This window comes from Gambusia affinis, linkage group LG11 (assembly GCF_019740435.1).
Source record: "Gambusia affinis linkage group LG11, SWU_Gaff_1.0, whole genome shotgun sequence".
NCBI classification, from domain to species: domain Eukaryota; kingdom Metazoa; phylum Chordata; class Actinopteri; order Cyprinodontiformes; family Poeciliidae; genus Gambusia; species Gambusia affinis.
Window position 1 is genome coordinate 20,959,966 of NC_057878.1, and position 23,701 is coordinate 20,983,666.

Genomic DNA, 23,701 nt, shown 5'->3' on the forward strand with positions numbered 1-23,701 from the left:
ACAGGTCTATAAAGATTCACCTGATTAGAGCCTTAGAAACGAAGTGTGGGAACTTGCTTGAGGTTCACCTTGCACAACACAAGCACTGTTGATGCCTTTACATGTCCACATATTAATTTCGTAGCTTGAAGCAGCTCCACCCATACAAAACCATCCTTTCTAACCAAGTACTAGGAGTGCAAGCAGAAACATGGCGATGACTAATAGATTTGCTTTGATTACAAATAATTGAGGCTGAAATTTCTTTCACATGACTCATACTGATCTAAAGAAGGGTTTGATTATCTATGTCTATTAAATAACTGACTCATATAAATACAGATAAATCTCTCTTACAATGATCAAACTCATATTTTCTGTCTTTGTCTCAGAGAATGGATCATATGTTGGGATACTGTTGACAAGACATTTCTGTTATGTTTGAATCTCTCAGAAACAGTTTGGTGTTCTCTGTCTTTAAAGTACTAACAAAAGCTTGATCATCAGGCTGTTAAACTTGTTCGACACCTTGACGTGGAAGTGATCAAACTGTAAGTTGCTAAGAAAGGCCAGGCTGTTTTATTAGTGGCTTTTTGTCTGGTTTATTTGGTTTGGCATTGTACATATTCCTCTTGGCAGTACTACAAGATCCTGAATATTCTGTTCTACCTCTGCTCTGTTTTGAACAACCTTTTTCCTTCCACTCTACTTTCTTCTGATATGAATGGATTTGGTACGTTGTGAACAGTGAGCTTCCTATATTTATAAAATTACATATCAGTGACAGTTGATTGTGAAACCCAAAACAAACCATTTTTATTATTTAAATTATGTTTTATTGATCTTTTATATTTTAATTGTCAGTTGTTTTTACTTATAGGCCATAATTATTGAAATTACCTGAGATTGATTATAAAAAATATCATTCTATGTCTAAGATTTTTTAAAGGAATATAATTGCATTGTTCTATTGAATAATTGAAATAAATGTAACTTTTCAATAATATTCTAATTACTGGGGTGCAAATTATTTAAATTCAGGTTTACATTGATCTATAAAGACATTATATGTTAAATATATATGTTATATAATGTTTTAAGGACGATTAAAGAGATGGCAAGGAGGCATTGTAACTTAAAAATTTTTTCAACCAGAGAAAAATAATCAACACACCGGTGGAAATATGCCAAAAGACAGTCACTAATTATAAGAAGGGTTTGATTGCTGCATCTTAAACTATCATGATGTAATTTTTCCAAAGGAAGTCTTATTATTTTATATCAAGAACAAACTTTTTGTCCAATGAAAATACTGCGCATCTCCTCCCTATGACCACAAATGTAATGTACTTTCTTGCACTACTGCCATTTCCTTTCTAATAACAATAATATTCCTCAAAACTAGGACTTACCAAATTTTTGTAGGTTCTGATTATTATTTTGTCTATTAGCAGCACAACTGCTTTTTCACATTTAATTTAAATGTGAGCACATTTAAATTAAACGCTTCTGTAATCTTTTCATTGTTTTAACCTTTTATTTGCTGTATTTTAAAACTCTGACGACATCTTGACGCAGTGCATAAGTGTGTATCGACGTGGCGCATGAGCTACATGTTTTACGGGAGCCTGAAATGTGTTGTGCGTTAGTGATATTTATTACTGTAAACTCGTGGAGGCAGGACCTGAGAAAAGCAGGAACAGCTTTAAGCGTAGAGTAGGTTTGTTGAGGTGAGTTTAAATTGCGAGGAGTTTAAATACATTTTAACGTTGCTATTAATCAGGAGACAATCAGTTTTATTCACTCACGTTATGGCTTGCATTTCATTGCGGCACATTTGCTCTAAGAGCCGTGCGGACTCTGCAAGAGCTCACATTTCAAATGGTGTTTTATAACAGTGTATCTGAATCTGGGCACTCCTTCCTTACATGAGAAGTGTTCAGATTCACTTCATATGTTGGGATTACGCAATAACATGCAGTCTTTAAAAGATTCCCGTAATAATTTGCACTTTAGAGGCAAAATAAAATCACTGGCAGAATGGTTAGTTAACGCAATGTGTTTTGACAACATAAAAATAAAATTAAACTAACTTTTCTTGCAAAATATAAAAGTTTATGTCAATCAAACTAACACGGCGCAACTTTTGGTAAATAGTTACGCCGTAGAAATAGGAGTAATACATAACTATCTTCTGCTCAGCTCTGCTATGCTGGCACTACTTTTCCTGCTCCTGGCATCAGGAAGTGATGTCATAGGGGAAGTTGAGGACAAGAAGCCCAACTTTGTCCTCATGATGGTGGACGACCTCGGGATTGGGGACGTAGGTTGCTATGGCAATGATACCATCAGGTAAACCATACACAATCCATATTTTTGATATGTGAAATTGAAAAATGTTAGAAAAATCTTTTAAAGAATAAAATGTATTCATGATAAGAACATCACAAGTAAGTGATGTTCTTATCACTTACTTGAGCTAACTGAAGTTGATTTTATTTTGATATAATATACATATTTAAATTGATCAGAGTAGCTTTGATGTAGCTGTTTTTCAAAATTGGAAAGACAAGAAAAAATATAACTTAGATAAAACAGATTTTCATCTAAATTTGTCCATATTTACAGAAAATGTTTAAAACAACTAAAACTGTGACAAAGCTACTCTTCAAAATGGGACAGAGAGAAAAACATGAGATTTAGGTAAGAGTTCACTGAGCTTCCTAAATCAGGAAATGACTAAAAAAGTACAAAACCACTCACCTGCACTTCCCATATGAAAAATATGAAAAAATATGGAATCTGGAAAACCTGAAACTGTAATAAACAAGGATAGATGAAGAGGAAAGTTTATGCTGTCATCCTTCAAAGTGAGTAGAATGATAAAAAATGAAAAAGAAAATCTCCTGCACATTTTTCAATTAAAGAGTTTGCTGCTTCAGAAAAATAACAAATTGCCAAGGCTGCCAATAACAGATGGGTTAGCTGTGTGTAATTAGATCTGGTCTTAGTACCAAGTTTTCTAAAACAATCGTATAGTGCAAAATAATATTTGTATTATACTACTTTCTATATTACTCTTTATTTGTATTTTTTTACTCTTCCTGTAGAACTCCCAACATAGACAGACTGGCTTCAGAGGGAGTTAAACTGACCCAGTACATTGCAGCAGCTCCTCTCTGCACTCCAAGCCGGGCCGCTGTGATGACAGGCCGTTATCCACTTCGCTCAGGTAAATGATCTCCTACTTAGGGCCAAACATTTACAATGTGTAGTTAAATCTGCCACATGCAAGGTTCCATCAGTTTTTATTTAATTTGTTTTTGCGTTCATATGTGTTGACCAGGGATGGCCAGCACAGGCCGTGTCCAGGTACTGTTGTTTCTCGGAGGTTCAGGGGGACTTCCACCTAATGAGACTACCTTTGCTAAGAGGCTGCAGCAACATGGATACACCACCGGCCTGGTTGGTAAGAGGCGGTCAGGTTTGACTCAGAACTCTTCCAACATACTTTTATTAAAAATTGAATTGACAATTCACAAATCAGTGACATTACCTCCATCCTTTGTAGAAAATTCGCTTCCGCTATTTTCTTTATATGTGGATTAGATTCACAAAGAAACCTGCACTAAATTCATGGCGATTCAAAGCCTCTCTTAAGAAAAGCAAATGAGAGCAATTTGAACTTGCTATTGCAGAAGCTCAAAGTTGTACTTAGCAGAGGTAAAAAAAATAAAAAATAAGAAAGAGATGGAGAGTTATTTTTATTTAATAGAACAGAATAGAATAAAATCCTTTATTGTCCCTCCGAAATAAAATTTTGGGTGTCCCATCAGTGAAATATGGAAACATGCAAATTCAAGCAGAGATAAAATATTATAAAAAATAAGGGAACATTTATAACAAAAGAAAAAAATATAGTACATTTGTTAAAAATAGCACACTCAAGTTCCATGAAATGTGCAATTAAGTAGGATAGTTTTAAAATTATACAAACTTTGTTTGTATATGTGCTCAATAACACAACGCCAGACTATTTACAAGAATCTATGAGTTCTAAAATCCACACTCTCACAGATCTTCATCACAGAGTTAATTTATTTTGTCACTTTTAATGAACCCACTGTGAAACAGGTGCTGAAGTCTAGTTAGTTTCCTGCATCAAACCACCAACTTTCAGTAGACAGTATTTTTCTCTCCAGTCTTCATAGAGAAAATAGCAGCGGCCTTTTAGAATACTACCCTTGATGAATTTGCCCAGGAGTGTGTATCTGTATTTTTTCATTTTCATTCAGTCTTATGCCCTTGAGTGATGACACATAAGGAAAGATATTTTAAAGAATGTAGAAGGATCTGCTGAATTTTGCAATCAAACCAGTCCAAATTATGCAAGATGAAAGGTCTGAAGAATTATGTAGTGATGTGGACTCTGTGCTCTTTTTGTCTTTACATTAATAGAGTTCTGTTTTCAAAATCTTGTGCTTGTGCAGGTAAATGGCACCTGGGTGTGAACTGTGAATCCAGAGGCGATCACTGTCATCACCCAAACCAGCATGGTTTCAGCTATTTCTATGGCCTGCCATTCACACTTTTTAATGACTGCGTTCCTGGAGAGGGCAGCGATGTGCTGGTAGATATTCAGCTTGCACTCCAACATCTAACCCTACTGCTTGGACTGGGACTACTTACAATGGTGGGTGTGACTTTGTCTTGGTTTTATTTTTCTTTCACCACATTTATAAGAAACATATGTTTTTTTTGTTGGTTTTTTTTGCTCGACAAAAAGGAACACATTCAAAAAAAAAAAAAAACAGTTGTTGTGTTATTAAGTCAAAAGCTTAGCAACTCATATAATCATTCAGACAAGTGCCAAAGGGTTTGAGAAGCAGATTGAAAACAGAAACTTCGGTTGTGAAACTCAGTTGCATGAGTCAGAGACTCGCATTAAGGAAAAACTCAATGTTGAAACTGAAATTCAGAGGAACTGGCAAGGAACGTTGCCTGTGGGACAGATAGAAACCAGCTGTTCCACAGGTAGAGCAAAGGGAGCAGCACTTGAAGCAAAAATTGTAAATGAAAAGAAAGCATATTGATAGAAGTCTTTAAGAGTGACAGCCAGAGTATTTTCTATTGATTGTTCAAAAAAGGAAACAGGTTTAGTAAGAACATTTAAACTATTAATGTCTAATGGCATGAATCTCAAAGTCACAACTGTGTAACATGATATGTGTCAATATGTCTCAATATTCTAAAATCAAACTGCAACATAAAAACTGTAAATAAAAGAGTCAGTACATTTGTGTGTGTTCGATCCATATGTCTTTTCAGGTGTGTGTCCGTCTCTGTGGGCTCCTTGAAGTTCGTCTTTGGCTCCTGGTGCTACTTTTCTTTGTCAGTATAGTAGCAGCAGCTGTGTGGTATGTCCCCTTTGGGCTTCTTCAAACCTGGAACTGCATCATTATGAGGAACCAAGATGTGATAGAACAGCCTATGACAGTGGAGACACTGCCCCAGAGACTGCTGGCAGAAGCACAAAGTTTTATAAAGAGGTAAGGTAAGCATGTCGGTGGAAAATAATGAGCGGCTCTGTCCTTTTTTTAAAAACTCACAGATACGCCAAATTTGTCTTTAAGTTAGTTTTGTGAAACACAGAGTTTCCTTCAGTGCAATATAAGCCTGACGGGCCACCAGGCTTTACTTTTGCCCCTACCAGGCTAAGCATTGCTTATTTTTTAAAGTCTTTTAAAAATGTTTGCATTATTTAAGACTTTGTAGTTGGTGTTCAGGTATTAATCTTACAACCTTTCAATAACACATATTTATCAAGTGATATTTTCAAATTTCCTGTCAAATTTAAACATTTTTTAAATCAAAAACACGACGGGCCGCTGGATGAATGACTGCCCTCGTGCCAACCATTGGGCTTAGCAAGTTTTCTGGGGGAAACTTTGGAAACAGATTGCTGGAATGAAGCAACAGGAAGTTATCACTCCATTTAGTAAATTATTTTAATTGATTTGAGAATCTGGCATAGTTGTAACTTGTTATTTTGCTGATCTTGTCCACATTATTATCTATGTCCATCTAAATTGTTTGTCAGTACATCAATCACGGTAAATAAGGGCTGGATCTCAAAAAAAATGAATGTTGAAGAACAGGAGGAAGACTCCACAAGCACCACCTATTATTGGCATTAGTTTATTGATGTTTACGGCTGACTTAGTAAAAGACACAGATAATTTGTGACATGTCAACAGTATGAGTAATGGTTAAAGAGATGTTATGCCTGAGAACATCGCTGACTCACTTCTTCGTTAGGAATGCGGATCGTCCGTTCCTCCTCTTCTTCTCTTTGGCTCATATCCACACGCCTCTGTTCACAACACCTGCCTTTGCTGGGAAGAGCCGCCATGGTCGCTATGGTGACAACCTAGAAGAATTGGACTGGATCATTGGTAAGATAAAGGCGTAAATCTAATATGTTAATAAGTGCAAATCTTGTGTTAGACCTCAGAAGGCAGGAATGTTTTATTTTACTTGAAGCGTTCGTAACTGACTAAAAGCATAAAATTTCAATAAATGTAAAGTTTTAAAGAGTGATCATTGTATCTCACCAACCTATACTGTTTTCAGGTAAAATAACAGAAACTGTGGATTCACTTGGCCTAGCCAACAATACCTTCATGCATTTTACTTCAGACCATGGTGGGCATTTAGAAGATTCTGATTCTCTTATTGGCCAGAAAGGAGGCTGGAACAGTATATATAAAGGTCAGTCATACGTCAGGGTGATTTTGATTGATGACACTCCCAGACATATTTGTGTAATTTCTGCCTTTTGTCTCATCTCCAGGTGGGAAGGCGATGGGGGGCTGGGAAGGGGGAATCAGGGTGCCTGGTATTTTTCGCTGGCCCGGCAGGCTGGCAGCAGGAAAAGTAGTTGATGAGCCTACAAGCCTCATGGATCTCTACCCCACCCTGAAATACTTAGCCAAGGACACCCAGCCAGATAGGTACTGACCAATACTTTATAATATGAAACGTTTGTAATCTTCAACAGCTCGTATAGTCAAAACAACAAAAAAAAGAGAGAAAAATGTCTGGGTGTGAACTAAATCTCACTTTAATTCCTTTATCGTAAAACACAGGTGCACACACTGTACATGGGAGGTCATCAAAAATGTTGTCACAGAATCTTCACATACATCAAATCTGTGTTGTTCCTCGTGCATTTCTCATAGTCCTCACTTCTCTTACTCTTACTTTTACTCACTCTTACTCTGCTCTGACTCTTTCTCAGATATTTAGATGGCTATAACCTCATGCCACTGCTGGAGGGGAAAGCTGCACGATCAAAGCATGAATTCATGTTCCACTACTGCGGTGGGTACCTGAATGCAGCACGGTGGCACCCACCTGATAGTAAGTTCACACATGCAGAAACAGAAATGTTTTCAGCTATTCAGCAGATGTATATTTTCAGATTTAATGAGGTATGATATATTTCCATGAGACAGAATTGAAACAGATCTCATCATGACTGGCTTATGATGTGTGATTTTTACTAAAGGATGACAGAAAAAAAAAAACAAAACAGAAAATGACAGAAAAGAACACAACAAAGTTGAAACATTTCATTGTCGTAGAATCCACATTTTTAACATAACATATGATAATATTATGTTAAATGGTAAATAGAGATGTATATGTCTGACTTTTGAAGGTAATTCTGATTTGTAGAAGTTAAATTATATTCTCTGGTCAGGATTTTCCCTGTCAATACATTTTTTTTGTGCACCTGTAATGAGAGTTATAACAACATTTATGTAAAAAAAGAAATTCTGCCCTGTGTCTTTATTAATTATTTACAGCTGGGACAGCAGTGACATCAACTGTGTGAGAAAAATGAATCTACAAGAGTTTTACTATTACTTGAAAACAGAAAAAAATGTAAGCTGACATGTCTTGTACATCCTGAATTCGCGATTACTTTGGTGACCTTTGGAAATAAGAGAAGTGTCCCAGTATACTCCATTGAGAATCTGAGCTTTCCTAAAAGGTTCCATCATTTCCTGTTTCATAACAGGAAGAGGTTGACAGAATAAACCAGAACAACTTTGCTGAACTCCATTTAGCCTTCCTGTTTTCTGCTGAAAGTTTTGTTCTCTCTTACTTTCATGCAGCCCCAATACACAATAGACACCTTTCAACATGTGAAAGAAAATAGATTCCACATGTAGGTAGATTTGCATTTCTCTTTTCTTTCTCTCACCTGGTTTGCGATATCTTGCTGAAACAGAAAATATCTAAGAATGAGTTTTCTTCACTTGACTACATCCATACAGCATACATCATGATGCTGTTTGTGTTGTTCTCTAACAAGCTGTTGTTCTTATTCTCTTGAGATTAAATTACAAATGAATATAGACGCCATGTTCCGAAGGTCGTTTGCGGGATTAAATTTATTTAGGGGTATAAATGTAAGAGGTGCTGAATACACATGAAAGGCACATATTTCAAATATGCACCTGTTAAAAATAGGAATTCATTTTCTGTGCACTTATTGATTTTGTACTAATATTTTCTAGTCTATCTCAAATAATGCCAATAATGTATTGCTGCTTGTATCAGCCTAAATTAGACTCTTCTGCCATTGTGAATGCAATATCACCTTTTGATTCTCTAGCAACAGAAATCCATCTCCAACCAAGTTTTTTTTTTGTTTGTTTTGTTTTGTTTTTTTAAAGATTTGAATCAGGTTTTGTTGTCAGATTTGGCTCTCTGGTTCTTTTGGTGAACTGCTCCAAACATTTACCAGGGATTTGTTTTCAACATTGTCAGTGCCCACACTGCCAGTTACAACAAGTTCCCACTTGTCAAGTTTCTTCTCTTTCCTGCTTCCTGGTTTTAGTGCCACTGTTTTTCATTGATGTTTCTAAATAAAAGCAATGGCATCAAACAAAACATTGGACAGGCCTGTTTCCACTGGTGATGTCTGACGTTCTTGGCGAAACAATATGGTGAAGAAGTCACTAAGTGTTTCTGGCTTTTGTTGTGTGTCTCTGTTAGGCAACTCCATCTTCAAGGTGCATTTTTTCACGCCAAACTTCTTTCCTCCGGGCGCTGGGGGGTGCTATGACACTAAGGTTTGCCTGTGTCATGGCCAACATGTGACCCAACATAACCCACCGCTGCTGTATGACCTTTTCCATGACCCTTCAGAGGTCCGACAACTGACCCCTGAGACTGAGCCTCGATACGCTGAAATCCTCCAGCAGATTGCCAAAGCTGTAGAGAAACATAAGAGCACCTTTCCAAGTAAAGAGGGATCTGATGAAATTCAAGTTCAGCCCAACACAATTCAAAACCAAATGAGCTGGGAAAAGATTTTGTGGAGACCCTGGCTGCAGCCGTGCTGTGGGACCTTCCCATTTTGTGGGTGCAAGGAAGACAAAAACATTTATAAATAGGTTTCAGGTTAATAAAGTTTTTACTTGTTGACATATGTCTGCAGGTTTACTGTGTGATGGTTTAACAAAGAATGAAAATAAAATAATAATAATAATAATAATAATAATAATAATAATAATAATAATAATAATAATAATAATAATAATAATAATAATAATAATAATAATAATAATAATAATAATAATAATAATAAATACCATGTATTTGGAATTTGAGAATTTCAAGGTGTGCAATTATTCTGTATGGAAGCTTGGTAAATTTGAAACCTTGTTCCATATTGTTTCCCTATCAATTTCTTTTGCTTTTCTTCTGTTTTTTGTTTGTTTGTATTTCTTCTAATTCATATAAAGTTCATTGAACTAAAATGTTGCTGAAAAGGTGCTGTATAAATAAAACTACCTTACCTAAGAGGATATTTTCCCACATTTTGTTGCAAGTCAGGCTCATCCTCGTTGTACAGAATGTTTTTTTTAATGCTCATGAAATAAAAGCTGCATTTTATACTTGTTTGTAAATTTATGAAAGAATAAATAAATAACAGTGCAATGTACTTTTGTGTTTATTACCTAGTTTTAGCTAACCCTAACATTTCTCAAGCTAAGACAACTCTTCATTTTTTATCCTCTGCTGAAGCTGTCAAGCATAAACCAGGCTGAATAAGAATAGCTATCAACTCTTCCGACAGATGGTCTATTGAACTGACATCTGTAAGAATATGGACGTCTTTTTTTTTTTCCAAAAGTCAAACCTGTGTTGTGCTGATAACATATTTGACCAGTTAAAAACATTCTGGTTTAGAGGGTCCAGAATACCAGTGATATCTTTGTGATTTGTATGTTCTTTTCTCTCCAGAAGTGTTATTTCTATAATGTAAAATACTAAAGATAAGTCATTGCTATGATAACTCTGTCATTGCTATGAGAACTGGGAACATTTATAATGAAGGATTACTGGGTGATTTGATTTCTCTAAGGCATGCTGCTTGAAGTTCTGCTTAAAACTTGAAATCTGGTTCTTTTTCATGGGCTCAGATCTTTACTGGAGAGCAGGTCATTTTAGACCCTGATATATCACGAACATGAGAACTGGAGGTTTCTGAAGTTTCTTTAGCACTTAAATATTTTAAAGTGTTGTTTTATTCCAACATTATTTTTAATGCCAGATTGTTTGTGCTAAGCCATTTTACAAAAAAGCGCAGGTCCTGCCAAGCATTTTGTAAAATGAAAGTAGTTAACTCTTTGCACCATTAGGGGGCAAAGTCAGACTGTGTTTAAAACGATGAATGGTTCTACAGTGTCTTGAGGTAGGAAAAGAAAATGTCAAAATGAGGTTGGAATTCTGTCTGATGATGAATATGATAACAAAATAAGTTTGCATCTTTTTTGCAAGAAAAGTCATTCACATTCAGCCACTGCAGAACAATGCTGCATTTTCCAGCATTCTAAGTTTTATATTTGGTGTTTTCTATTCTTTGTTCTGCACCATTTTCTTTATGCTCCTTCCTCATCGTCTCTTTTGACCTCTGACTTCATAACCTTCTCCTCTTTTCTGCAGCAGACACCATAATACTTTTATCTCTTCTTTTCACTCGCAACCCGTCATTAAGATCAAGTGCACAAAGTCTGCTTCACTGAATAAACCAGTGCCAGGCAGGAGGGTTGAGGGGCGACTGACCTACTTTGACATGCTTTAATAATAGAACACTATGAAATACAGTGTGAACTCCTTCATCATAGGTGTCATCACCATTTGTTATCACCCTTATCGTCATCATCATTGTTTCCCCTCCAGCTAAGGCAGGCAGTCCCAACATCAAAGTTAGCAAAAGCAGCATCTGATAATTTCCCTTCCTCCTCTTTTTACTGTTCTTCAGACTCATTTTTGCTTCTCCTAATTTTTGTCCTTCACCTGAAGACAGTGCTCATGTCGTAAGCGAGTAGACAAATTTCATCATCATCATCATCACCCCCATAATTGCTGCCATCACAGATGTAGTGTTTATTCCCGCCCCACACCTGCCTCCCCTCAGCAGTGTCCCGTACATCAAACACTCTGCGAGTTCATTACAGTAGCCACTCCATTATGTCCCTAACGGTAAATCATGCAGTCAAGCATACATAACGACATTTGGCTGTACATCAGAGTTAATGATGGCTGGTGGGGTAGAATGTTTCTGGCCATACATCATGTCACACAGGAGGGCTACTGTGTGCATACACACCCACATGTAAAGCATGGGGCCCAGACAAGCGCACATTCATGAACTAGCATGTGCACAGTATATCATTCTGAGCAGTTTGGTGGTTTTCTGCAAAGGTCAGTGTTTCATAGGGTGCCATAAAGCATTTTTAGAACCCAGTGTTTGTCATACGTAAACACACACCACCTTGGAAATGGAAGACTGAGGCATGAGGACGTAAACATGCTGGAGATTTCTTTCCTGGACCACAAATAAAGATAACAGGGAGGCTGGTGATGCATTGTTTTCATGTTGGTTTTTCTTTTGATATTCATGTGGCTGTGGCCCATGTATGAAAAATACAAGAAGATGAAGTAATTATAGACCAAAGATGCCTTCTTTTTAAAATGGTTGCGTTTCTCATGTTTGTAGCTGGATTTCTTTGCCATTGAAGTTAAATGGAAAAGTCAAGGCTTGATAATGTTGTTACGGCAAATAAACGCACACAAATATAATGTGACAGCAATGCCATCAATCAGATTACATATTCTTTTGAGATCTTACAAATGAACACCTCAACTTTCAACCTTCTGTGAAGTATATTCAGTCTGATGGTGCCTCATTACTGTGTGTTTTTACGATCTGGGAACCACACAAATTGAAGAAAATAATTCATGAAACAACACTACACAAGTTAATTAGCAATCATTTATTTTTCACAGCTTGAACTGGTTGCACTTTCATGTTTTATGATCAAAAGAACAGTGTGCAAACAGCTTAAAATGTAAGCCAGTAAGGTAGTCGAGTACAAGGAAGTGTAGCAAGATATTAAGCAACATTAAGCTACTTTTAACTTGAGATTTAACCCAAATAGTCTCACCGCTTATCAGTAATAAGCCTAAACAGTGAGTTCTTTAACTCACTGAGGTGCCATGTCAAATACATTAGAGCATGAGTAGATTTCTGTGCATTTCCCAAGATTAGGATAGATTTAGATGGGGCGTGCTGTGGTGGCGTAGGGGATAGCGCGACCCATATTTGCATGCCTTGAGTCCTTGATGCGGCCGTCGCGGGTTCGATTCCTGGACCCGGCAACATTTGCCACAGGTCTTCCCCCCTCTACATCCCCCTTTCCTGTCAGCCTACTGTCATATAAGGGACACTAGAGCCCAGAAAAACTGGAGGGGAGGAAAAAAAAAAATATATATATATATATATATATATATATATTTAGAATCCACATTAAAATCAATTTTCCTAATCACTTATGAAACCAAAAGCTAAATTTTTTGCCAATCAAGCAGAGATTCATGCAGGTGAAATTTTCTCTCCAATTAGACATGAGAAACACAAAAGTCTACTCCAAGATCATCCTTGTAATCTGGAGGATTGTAATCCTCCAGATTACAAGGAAACTTTATAAATTGGAAATTATGGCTCAAAATTGTATTACCTGGACTTTATAAAAGTCAGAGAATCACCAGGAACTTATGAAGTTCTCATCAAAATAAATAGGTTTCATTTGTATGGTCTAGGTTTATTATTAGAGGAAACGTTAAATATGACCAAGATTTAGAGACAATCGCAACTGATCAGCTTTCAATGTTAGAGCTGCTACAAGAGAACAAGAAATACCAAATTAGCTGAAGTGCCTGGATCTCTCCAGGTGCATTGTTCTGGCTCTGCTGCTTCTCTTCTTGGCTGAAGGGGAAATCTGGGCATAAATGACTGTTAAAATAAACCCAAAGGTCAGATGAGGCATGGTGTTAATTTCAGTACAGCTCTCTGAACAAGCTGGGTGTTTTTGAGTAATAGTCAAATTGACGCTATCAATATTCAACATACAAAGTTACAACTAATCACAGATTATTTTTAAGCGTTCAGATTTTCTGAAATACGTTATAAAGAAAGTGCACAAATATAAAAGAAGTTAACAAGGTTTTAAAATACAAAGTATTTTACAGAAATTGAATCAGTCAATTAGCTTAATAAGAAGACCAATTCTGTTAGAATCAGAATTAGCTTTTTTCACAAACAAGGAATTTGACTTTAGTTCCACTTTGCTTTCAATTAATATATATATATATACATACACACACATATCTTCTGTACGCCTTGTGTTGCTGTATTAGATGCAGACTCTGCTGGACCTTCTTCTGAGCAGTGTCTATGTGTGAGGACTATCTCAGGTCCTGAAAAAGGGTGAGTATTAGGAACTGGAAGTGATCCACAGTAGACAGTGTGTTGTTGAAGATGGTGAGGCGACGCAGTGTGTGTGGTATTCTCCACTGTCTTCAGTGAGTTAAGTTCGGGGTGGTTCTGATAGAACCAGTGGACCAGATGGTCCACTTCCCATCTGAATCCAGATCAGTCATTGTCCTGGTTCAGATCAATTGCAGAAGTGTCATGTGTGACCTTCATAAGTTTTGCAGATAGGTTTTCTGAGGTGCAGCCATTTGTATACAGACAAAAGCAGAGTGAGGAGAGTATGCTCTCCTCACCATCAGGGTGCTGATGATTCTTGTGCTGGAAGAGGATGCTCTCCAGCCTCACCTGCTGCTGTAGGTCAACACTGTTACATGGGGGAGGCTCAGGTGGAGGGTAACTGGGTTGATGGTGTTGAAAGCTGAGCTCAAGTCCACAAAGAGAAGCTTGGCTAATATCCCAGGGTGGTTGAGGTGGTGCAGGAGCATGGAGTTGATCATGGGAGATAGACAGAATCCAACAGAAGGAGCTAGTGAAGAACAAAGAGACCTGGCAGCTTAACATACTGAGAAGGAGCGCAAATGAACTGATTAGAGGTAACTGGCTGCAGCTGGGGAAGGGAGCTAGTGAAACTAGATGAGGAAATGCCAGGCAGCTGAGAAAGAGAAGCAAATGGCAAATTATTAAAGCTTAATTTACACTGCATCCAGCTCCACTGCACACTTCGCAGGCAGTCATTTCGGAGCACCCATTTGCACTGCTAGCGCTCGATCTCAGTTCTACTTCTCTGTGAACTACAGAGCTCCTACAAGATCCATGTAGCAATAAACAGTGAAAAATAAGCATGAGTGGTGTTATAAAATGCTATAGTTCTTAACTTCCCAAATATATATTTTCCATTAATTCCTCTCCCATTTCCCCTGCCCTGACTGGCACTCCTGCTGTGACCTGAGAAGAAACTTGACACACAAGGTTTCAGAATTAAAACCACATGTTTTGTGTGTATGTATAGCCACAGCTGATGCTGACAGCATATGTATAAATATAGCCATATTTTCACTGATATAGCTGGCATTTTAAGCAACTGTAGGGTGAATTATTTTGTGCAATTGGTTCTAATTTTGGCGGATGGCTCTGTAGATGTACAGCGCATGAGCGGACTCAGTGTAAATGCTTTTATTGATTTAATGGGTGAGCACTTACTGTGGAGGCTGCAGTAAACAATAACAGAAATAAATACTAAATCTAGCAAAATATACCCATCACCTAAATGAATCTGAAGTAATAGAAGGAATAAACAGGAATGAAGTAAAACAAATTAAATAATCAATACAAAAAAAAAAAAAAGAAACAGAGTCCAAACAATCTATAACAGAAATGCAAAGTCTAGCTATAAGTCTAGCTATAAGTCTAGCTATAAGTGTGGTAATTACAAAGATGTCACTTAAAAAAATACAGCACAGGCATATTAATGTACTGTAAATCCATTATATTCCCTGACATTCCTTGTGAATGTGTGAAGTAAGCTCCAGGAGTTCAAATGATCATTTTGTGCAGGAACTTTCTCTGTACAGATACACAAACTATTTCTCAAACATTTAATTTTTGTTGTCTTTAAAATGCAATTCAAAGGCTAATCTTAAAAAACCTTAGGAGTGGGGAGTGCAGCTGCTTTAGTCTAAAGCAGCTGCTGCTTTCTGTGCGTGTGTGTAAAGATGTCATGTCTGTGGTTTACATGGGTTCGTGTTGTGTACCGCACAGTTTAAATTACCTCTCAAGGCACCAGGCAGGAAACAAAGTGGCATTCACAAGCAAGCACACCCATATATATATACATCTATTATCTCTCCAATGTAATTATGCTGTCAAACACTTTCAGAGATTAGCCCAGTCATATAAGCAACATGCAGCTGTGAAGTCAATCAAACAGACATAAACCTGGCCAAGATGTAATTTTTGGTTCTCCTTTAGTGAGAGAACGTTTTTGAGAAGGTGAAGTTTGATTGAAACCTGGTAAGGAAGATACTACACACATACAACAATTATAATTCACTACACTTAGAGATGCACACGCAGCAAACCCTCTCTTCCTGTCCTTAGGCCTCAAAAACTGACAAAAATTGGCTCCTAAGCTATCATATATTTTTTGCTTAGCCCTCAGAAGTAACTACTCTGAGGTTTCTTGTTGCAGAGACGCAATTTGACTTTGAGGCAAAGCAAAAAATTGCAGCAATGAGCTAAACTACTTCCAGTTTCTTGGACGTCTTAGGGTGGTGTGTATAATTTAAACCAATTATAGGTTTTCAAAGAGCTACCTTCTCCCACATCACACTTTAAACTGCAGACTCACACTAAATCACATCCAGGCGGCATCTGTGTGGTTTATTTCAAGATAGAGATATGACAGAAATGTGAGTATAGGCTGTAGGAGATAATAAAATTTGACCTGCATTTGTTTGCGGTAACAGTTAGAGTCTCCAAATTCATGTGTTGAATTCTATTTGTTTTGAAATTTAAATGACCTTTGGTTAAAGCAAATTTAGTTGGAAAGATAGTTCGTAGCCAGTGTTGGCATAGTTACTTTGAAAAAGTAACTTTAATCGGACTACTGATTACTCCTTGAAAAAGTAACTTAGTTATATTACTGACTACTTGATTTGGAAAGTAACTAAGTTACACTAAAAGTAACTTTTTAGTTACTTTCAGCAGCTGCAAACAACAACGCTCTGCCTCTTGTGAAAATCACATTGAGCTTTGCCAAAACTTAATTGTAAGTTATTTTATAATGGTAACATCAACAATGTGTCTCCACTGATAAGGTTGAACTGAAGAGGAGATTGTACAAAAAAATAAAAAACGTGAGTAATTTGTGTGGTCCACTGTTGTCTGGAAAACTCTAAGGATTTTAAAGCCCCCCCCTAAATCCCCCCAGCCTCCAGGTTCTGCGTTACGGTGCGTTTGGTCTCAAAGCTCAGCGCCCAGATCTCCTCCTGCAGCTCCACAACTCAGATGGCTGCACAGATTTGTGACACTTATCGTAATATTAATAATTATAATGGCGTTAAGTTTCCATTATAATTATTGGCAACTACGGACACGTTTATTCGTGGCTGTTTTCACGTTTATTACGCTGTTCAAATTGGTCTCGTTGTTTGCCGTTTTCTGGAGCGCAACGCGAAGCTCGACGTCATTCAGAGGTAATACTTTAACTTGACATTAACAAAGACACAGCGGGACGGATCATCGGGGAAATTATGGACAGGGAGAGCCAGAGTAAAACTACCTTAATGACGAACAAATTCTGGGATTTATTATGAGTCTCTGCTTATTTCCAAGCCCAAATGAGCAACTTCACGTTAAAAACGAGCCCAAAAGGCGCAACCCGCCGCTCATTAAATTTGCAAGCGACTTAAAAAAAATGAAGCCCAAAGCCACTTGTAATAATCGGACTTGGCGACAGAAACTGAAAATAGTTCCAGTTTTTCCACCAACAAAATCTTCCTCCATTGTTTGCATTTCTGTCGCATAGAGACGTCGGTCACTCGACAAGACGAGTAGAGGAAATACGATTATGGTAAATAACAAAAGAAGATAGTAACGCACCGTGATTTTGATAAGTAACTGTAGTCTGACTACTCGATTTGAAATAGCAACGCGTTATATTACTCGTTACTGAAAAAAGTGGTCCGACGTCAGTAACGCGTTACAAATTAACGCGTTACTGACATCACTGTTCGTAGCAATACTTAATACAGTTTGTATGGTAAATGAACTGAAGTGTGGCTTTCGTAAAACCTACAAGTTGCATTCACAAAACTTGTAGTTTACTTTCACAAAATGTATTATGTAACCCTCCTGGAGATTATGTGTTATTTTCAAGTATTTAGAGGTAACTCTGCAACTTACAGGTGCATTTGTGGAACTAATTCAAAACATTTTGAATACTGGCTCTCACAGTCATTTAAATATATAGGCTGGTCCTCAGAGTAGGTCTTGTGTAAGTTCTGTAGTAATATTTGTATGCTAGAAAGTCCATTTTAATTGTAAATTCTGAAAATAACATGCAGATTCTGTTTAAGTTTTAAAGAGTAAACTGCAAGTTCTACAAAAGTAACCTGCAATTTGAGGGTGAAGTAAGTCTACTATATGGTCTCTACAAATAAACTGGAAGCACAGAGTAAGTTATGGTAAGAACCCTGTAAAGTCTGGGTAGACTGTTAATTTTTTGAGAATTTTAAAACTTGCCTGCAGGTTCTGATTAAGTTCTGGAAGGTAATCTGTCAGTTTTGGGTAAATTATGAAGTGCTCACCCAGTTGAGGGTCAGTTCTACTACATCACATGCAGGTTTTGCTAATTTAAATTCTAAAGATTAAACTGGAAGTTTGTGGGGGAAAAAAAGTAGGTTTGAAATAAGTTCTGGAAAGTAACCTTTCTGTCCATGTAAGTTCAGGAAAATAACGTTTTGTAGAGTAACCTGTAAACTATGTGAAATTTAATGGAACTTTGTGGGAAGTAAACAATATTATGGTGTACATTCTGGATATGTCCTAATAATAAACTATAAATTTTATAAAAGATCTGAAGATTTGAGCAAGTAAAACTGTAAGCTATCAAGACTAAGTTGTAGCTTCTAGGTAAAAATAAATAATAGAAAAAAAAATAAATGAGGGGAAAAATCATAAAAATATTAATGAAATATTTGAATGAATTTGATTAGTTTATTTTATCACATATACTATATCTTCCTAAGTAAACTCGCAAATTGATTTCAACAATCATAAGAAGGCTTTAAAACAATATGCAAATGCAAACAAAATGGTATTGAAATATCAAAAAACTGAACAGTGTCTAGATATCCATTTTATAACTCACCATGGCAGGGTCTAAGCTGGTGAATAAGGGAAGTAACAGGGGGCATAAGAATGAATAATGGAAAAAAAGAGCTGATAGTGAAAGAGGGATGGGAGACATGTGACAGTTTTACAGAAAGTGTAGAAATAGCTCTAGTAGATGTGACCAAAAAGATACAGACTGCCTAGTTTTTTGTCATAGTAGTCAAAAAGATATGGAATATAAAATAAAAGATAATTATAAATTAAAGATTGACAACAGCTGTTGTATTATGTTGTATTTTGTCAGAGACTGACAAAAATGGAACATGTTATGGAAGAGACAGACTGCAATGATTAGCAGTAAAGAAAATCTGCAGAGAAAGAAGCTAAAATAGGGATGGGAGAGAGACAATTTCCAAATCTTTACAGCACTTCCCCACCCCCTTGCCCACTCATACCCACCTCCTCAGGACTCACTTCAAGGGTGAATGATAAAAACCTGGAATAATTAATGTGGCACAAATGAGGAGTTGATGTTGTATTTCTCTGGAAATATAGATGTGCTCTTTAAAAAAAAAATTGCTCAATGTGTGAAAGAAGCACAAAGAGAGAGCATGAAATAGAAATGGTAAAAAAGAAAAAAAGTTACAGACAGATTATTTTACACAGTCTGAAGTGTTCTGTTGAATGTCCTTTTGCAGACTATTAGAAGAAGATATTGCAGCTGGACAGTTTGTTTTAGTACTTTAGTTGTTAGTTTATTTAGTAAGATTTTTCCAGCTTACACCATGGACTATGGTTTTATAAAACCCACTGTCATAATATCAAACTCTAACAATTTAAATCTAGCTCATTTAATGTTTTGGATGTGAATATAAGTGCACTATTCTACTTACATTTCTGGCATTCACTTTGATTTTTGCTTAAATCAAATTAGTTGAATGGTAATCTCTTAACTTTCTGTTCTGAGACCAAAAGTAATAAATTCTGTCTTTTCTGCATGAAGCTAGAGATAATTCTGACTCATCCAGTGACTGATATTATGGACATGGGCACTAAAGTCATGAGGTCATGTGGAGACACAAAAGTGAAGAAGTGTTTGTGCATCAGCACGAATTTAGTAGACCTCGAGTTTGTCTACATTTACATCTCAGTTTTCTTTAAGCTTCAAGCTCCTCTTCAGAAAAGCAATGTACTTGTTTTCCCAATGCAATCTCAATGCTTTCATTCATAAATACATTAATAAACCTAAAGTTCTAAATTCAGTAATGTTGTTTATTAACTTAATAATCTAAATGGAGGGTTGGACAGAATAAAACTCAACTAGACTACCTGTGATTTTAATTTGTATTACTTCCTTCATTTATTTTATTTTAGATTCCAATGGACTTTCAATAACTTTTACATTGAGTAAATCAGAAGACGTTTTTGGCAGAGTGGAAGACACTACTTTCATGTCATTACAGGGGATCACTTCTACCAAGTTCCAAAGGGAGTATTTATTGTTAATTGGCCTGATCAGATATTTGTTCTGAATTTTGACTCATTTGCTAAACCTTCTCAGATGGCTGCAGTTCTTATATCACTAGAATAAAATCGTTTGGGACCATGCAGACTTGTTATGGCATTGTTCACCTGTAAGTTCAGTTGTTTGAGTTGGAGCAAAAAAAGGGCAGATAGAGGATATGGCTGCATGTGAAGAAATACAGATAAGCCTTAACATGTTGAATGGAGGGGGAAAAAGAGGCAGCTGTCTTGAATGATGAGTGAAGAGTGATAGAATTATTTGTCATGGCTCGGGGGATGGCGAGAGGGGAGCAAAATGAACCAAGGGTTGAGTGAAAGAGAGATGGAGTTGGGCGAGAAAGATGGAGAGGGTTGCAGAGGGCATAATAATGACAAAATGACAAGAGGATGATCGAAGCATGGGTCATGTTTACCCACAGGAGAGGGAGGCTGAGAGACTCTGCAGGCTGGACGGTGACAGCAGGCTGAAGGGTTACTGTTTACGGGGAGAGGAGAGATTGAGGGACATCGATGTGGGGAGGAAAAAGAGAGATGAAGAAAGACAGTGCAGGATGGAAAGAGGGCTTCTGGCCCTGAAAGGAGAAGCAGCTGATGAAGCTGAGAAATGATGAAAGCCAAAAGGGGTGAATTAAATCTCAGAGGGAAAAGATATACATGAAAATAATTGAAAAAACAAAAAACAAAAACAACAACAAAAGAAAAAAACAAAGTGGAATCAGATCTAATCAGAATGAAAAGTCCACTGCAAAAGAGCGCTTCTTTGATGGTTCAGATTGATGTGGGTCATCTTCCTGTTTGAGTATGGACATCTAAGGGTCCATACTCAAAGGGTCCAGAGTTTAAACTTAACTGTTTTTGGTGGGTGGGGGGATTCAGAAGGAAGAAGCAGTGAAGAAAGCAACTAGAATTGTTTGAAAAGGTTCAATTTTAATCTTGAGCAAAGAGACAGTTACATCATCTTTAAAGTTGGATGGAGGTGTAAAAGGCCAATCCAGAAAGAAAACGTATTAGGCTGCAAAAGTCCTTCACCTGAAGTATTGTACACCTTTAAAAATGACAACAGCCCTTGCAAACCATAGCTATAAAAGTACAGTTTAAATCAACTAAAATTCTGTGAACATTGTTATATCTTTTCCCAATCTGACTGACAATGAGCTATTTTGCAAAAATGAAAAATTTCAGTTTCTGTATGTGCAAAACTGGGAGAGACATTCTGCAAGACTTGCAGCTTTAATGGTAGTCAAAGAATTTTGTCTGTACGGCTAAATACATGACTCACTCTTCAGATTTCAGAAAAGGGAACCACCAGTTTCTTTACATTACACAATTATATCCATTTTATGTCACGTAAAATATCTATGCAATCATCAAACATCAGAGTTTGTAGTTGTGCTAAGACAATGTGAAAGGAATTGTTTTGCATGACACTGTGTTCAAGTTGGTAATCAGCCAGAAATAAAGAACACGTCGGCTCATGAGAACAAGCCTTTTTAAGTACTGTTCAATCAAACTGACTGGTACATTGTCTGTTACATCATGCTTCTGCAATTTTACTTTGAAGGAAAATCAAGACTTGTCCAAGAAGTGTCTCTACATGCAATCCTGGAACTGTTAGGGTCAAAAATGAAGTGCCTATAATCAACAAAGTCACCACATTCAACATGTAGGTGCAAAAGATCTTTTTACTCCAAAGAGTGTTGGAAGTAAGCTATAGCTTGCCTGTGATGAAAAGCTGATCACATGTGCTCACAATTTGAAAATTGCTGTACAGCTCTCCTGAGGAAGGCAAATGACACAGGCTGCAGTCCAAAACACCTGCAGATTGTATCCATAAACAGACAAACCAGCTTATTTTAGCAAAAAAAAAACCAAAAAACATCTAAATGCACTGGCAGTTGCAGATAGTGCGTCATTTGCTAATTATCAGAAGGTGCAAATTGCTTACAGCCTAGGGTTCATTTATTTCCTGCACAGATAAACACTGATTACAATTTGTCAAGTTTCACAAGTCATTAGAACTTGACTTGGATAAAAAAAAAGATATTTAATAAACTTTTTTAACAGTTGTCAGAAAAAAAATCAGTCCAAATTTGAGCTACATTCAGATGCTTTAGTGTTTATCACAGCTCAGGACAGCATACAAGAGTGGGGTGATTATTTTGTCATTAGAGCCTAATGTGTTGAGATAAACAAAATGAGAGAAAAATTTACAGCTCAATAATCCAGCCAGTGCTAATCACAGACTGCTTACTAATTCTCGATTTCCAAAAGGTCGCTACTTTGGAAAAAGGAAGCCCTGTGAACTTAAATCCTATTTGACTGAAAGAATCATTACCCGACTTTCTGTAATTCCTTTGGGAAATTAAAGAAATGTACACTGTTTTATCTTCAACTGTCTGTTTAATAAATGCAGTGATTTAGAAAAAATACAAGAGGTTGTTTTACTTCAAATTGGGGACCTGAGCAACACTATTAAAGTCAGCTTTTGTGAAAAAAAATGAAAAAGTACATATGGTGTGTGTTTGCACTTCATTCAGTATTTGTATATAACTTCTGATGATGGTACAGTCAGGTCTGTAAGGTGAATGAGTGAAACCAATGAAGAAACCACTACAGCTTGTCCTTGTGTTGCAGCATTTTGGGTAGTTCGTAAATAAAAAAAAATAACTGCGACTAACTGATAAGTTAAGGTAAAAACCCTGAAGTTAAAACTGAAATAAATGAATGTTTTGCACATTTGTTTGTGTTTCTGGAGCACATTTGATCAGCCCTCGTTTAAAATCTAAAATCTCATCTTGACTCATTTTCCTGTACCTAAAATCATTTAACAGTTTCATCATAGTTTCATTATAGTTTTACAGTTTCATCATAATAATGCTTATTCATTATTTGCTTTCTACTGTAGATTTTAGTCTATAAAAACACATTTCTGGATTTACAGGACATATTGAAGTAGGTCATATAGCACAACTCTACACTGTAAGTCAAAGTTTGGAGGTAAGGGAAAAAAAACTGTCAAATTTTGAGTTTACTCTGATGAGAAGTCTGTGTGAGAAAGAGATGAGTGAGCAAGATAAACATGGAGAAACCACTGAGTCAGCCTGATGGGGAAAGAAAATGGTTATAATGAGGAAGCAGGAAGCAGCGAGTGGGAGTAGATGAAAAATACAATATAAAATTTAGAAAGACAAAGACAAGACAGAAAAAAACCTAAAAGATAAGAGGCATAAATAAGAAAAAATATAAATAGAGCGATGAAGACAGCAGCCGAAACAAAGCTGCACTTTAACTGAATTTGTTGAAATGTCACAAGACAACCTATTTAGAAATCTCTTTTTTAGGATTGGAGCTTGACAGTGATGACAGTAGGTGAACAGTTCAGACTGCTGAGTACTTTATGAAGTAAAACCATCTTAAAAACATCATTTTTTCTCCTCTTCCATTTTACCCACTCCCACTTCATCTTACCCGCTGACTGACATTTTTGACACGGTCTTATTTATGAAA

At 36.7% G+C, this 23,701-nt stretch overlaps 1 protein-coding gene across 3 annotated transcripts; it reads left to right on the forward strand.

Moving 5' to 3' along the window:
* The first annotated feature begins 1,645 nt into the window (after positions 1-1,645).
* arsh (arylsulfatase H) lies at positions 1,646-9,484 on the forward strand. 3 transcript variants are annotated; one of them, XM_044132921.1, is made up of 11 exons: positions 1,646-1,709; positions 2,182-2,331; positions 3,090-3,211; positions 3,326-3,463; positions 4,470-4,672; positions 5,308-5,528; positions 6,298-6,434; positions 6,613-6,750; positions 6,833-6,992; positions 7,280-7,401; positions 9,049-9,484. In XM_044132921.1, exons 2-11 carry the CDS (start codon positions 2,189-2,191, stop codon positions 9,447-9,449), a joined length of 1,785 nt encoding a protein of 594 aa, XP_043988856.1. In that variant the 5' UTR covers positions 1,646-1,709; positions 2,182-2,188; the 3' UTR covers positions 9,450-9,484. The 3 variants fall into 3 exon arrangements, with proteins under 3 accessions (XP_043988856.1, XP_043988857.1, XP_043988858.1); XM_044132922.1 differs by having other exon boundaries at positions 1,662-1,709; positions 3,326-3,448; XM_044132923.1 differs by lacking the exons at positions 1,646-1,709; positions 2,182-2,331 and adding an exon at positions 2,659-2,849.
* The last annotated feature ends 14,217 nt before the right edge of the window (positions 9,485-23,701 follow it).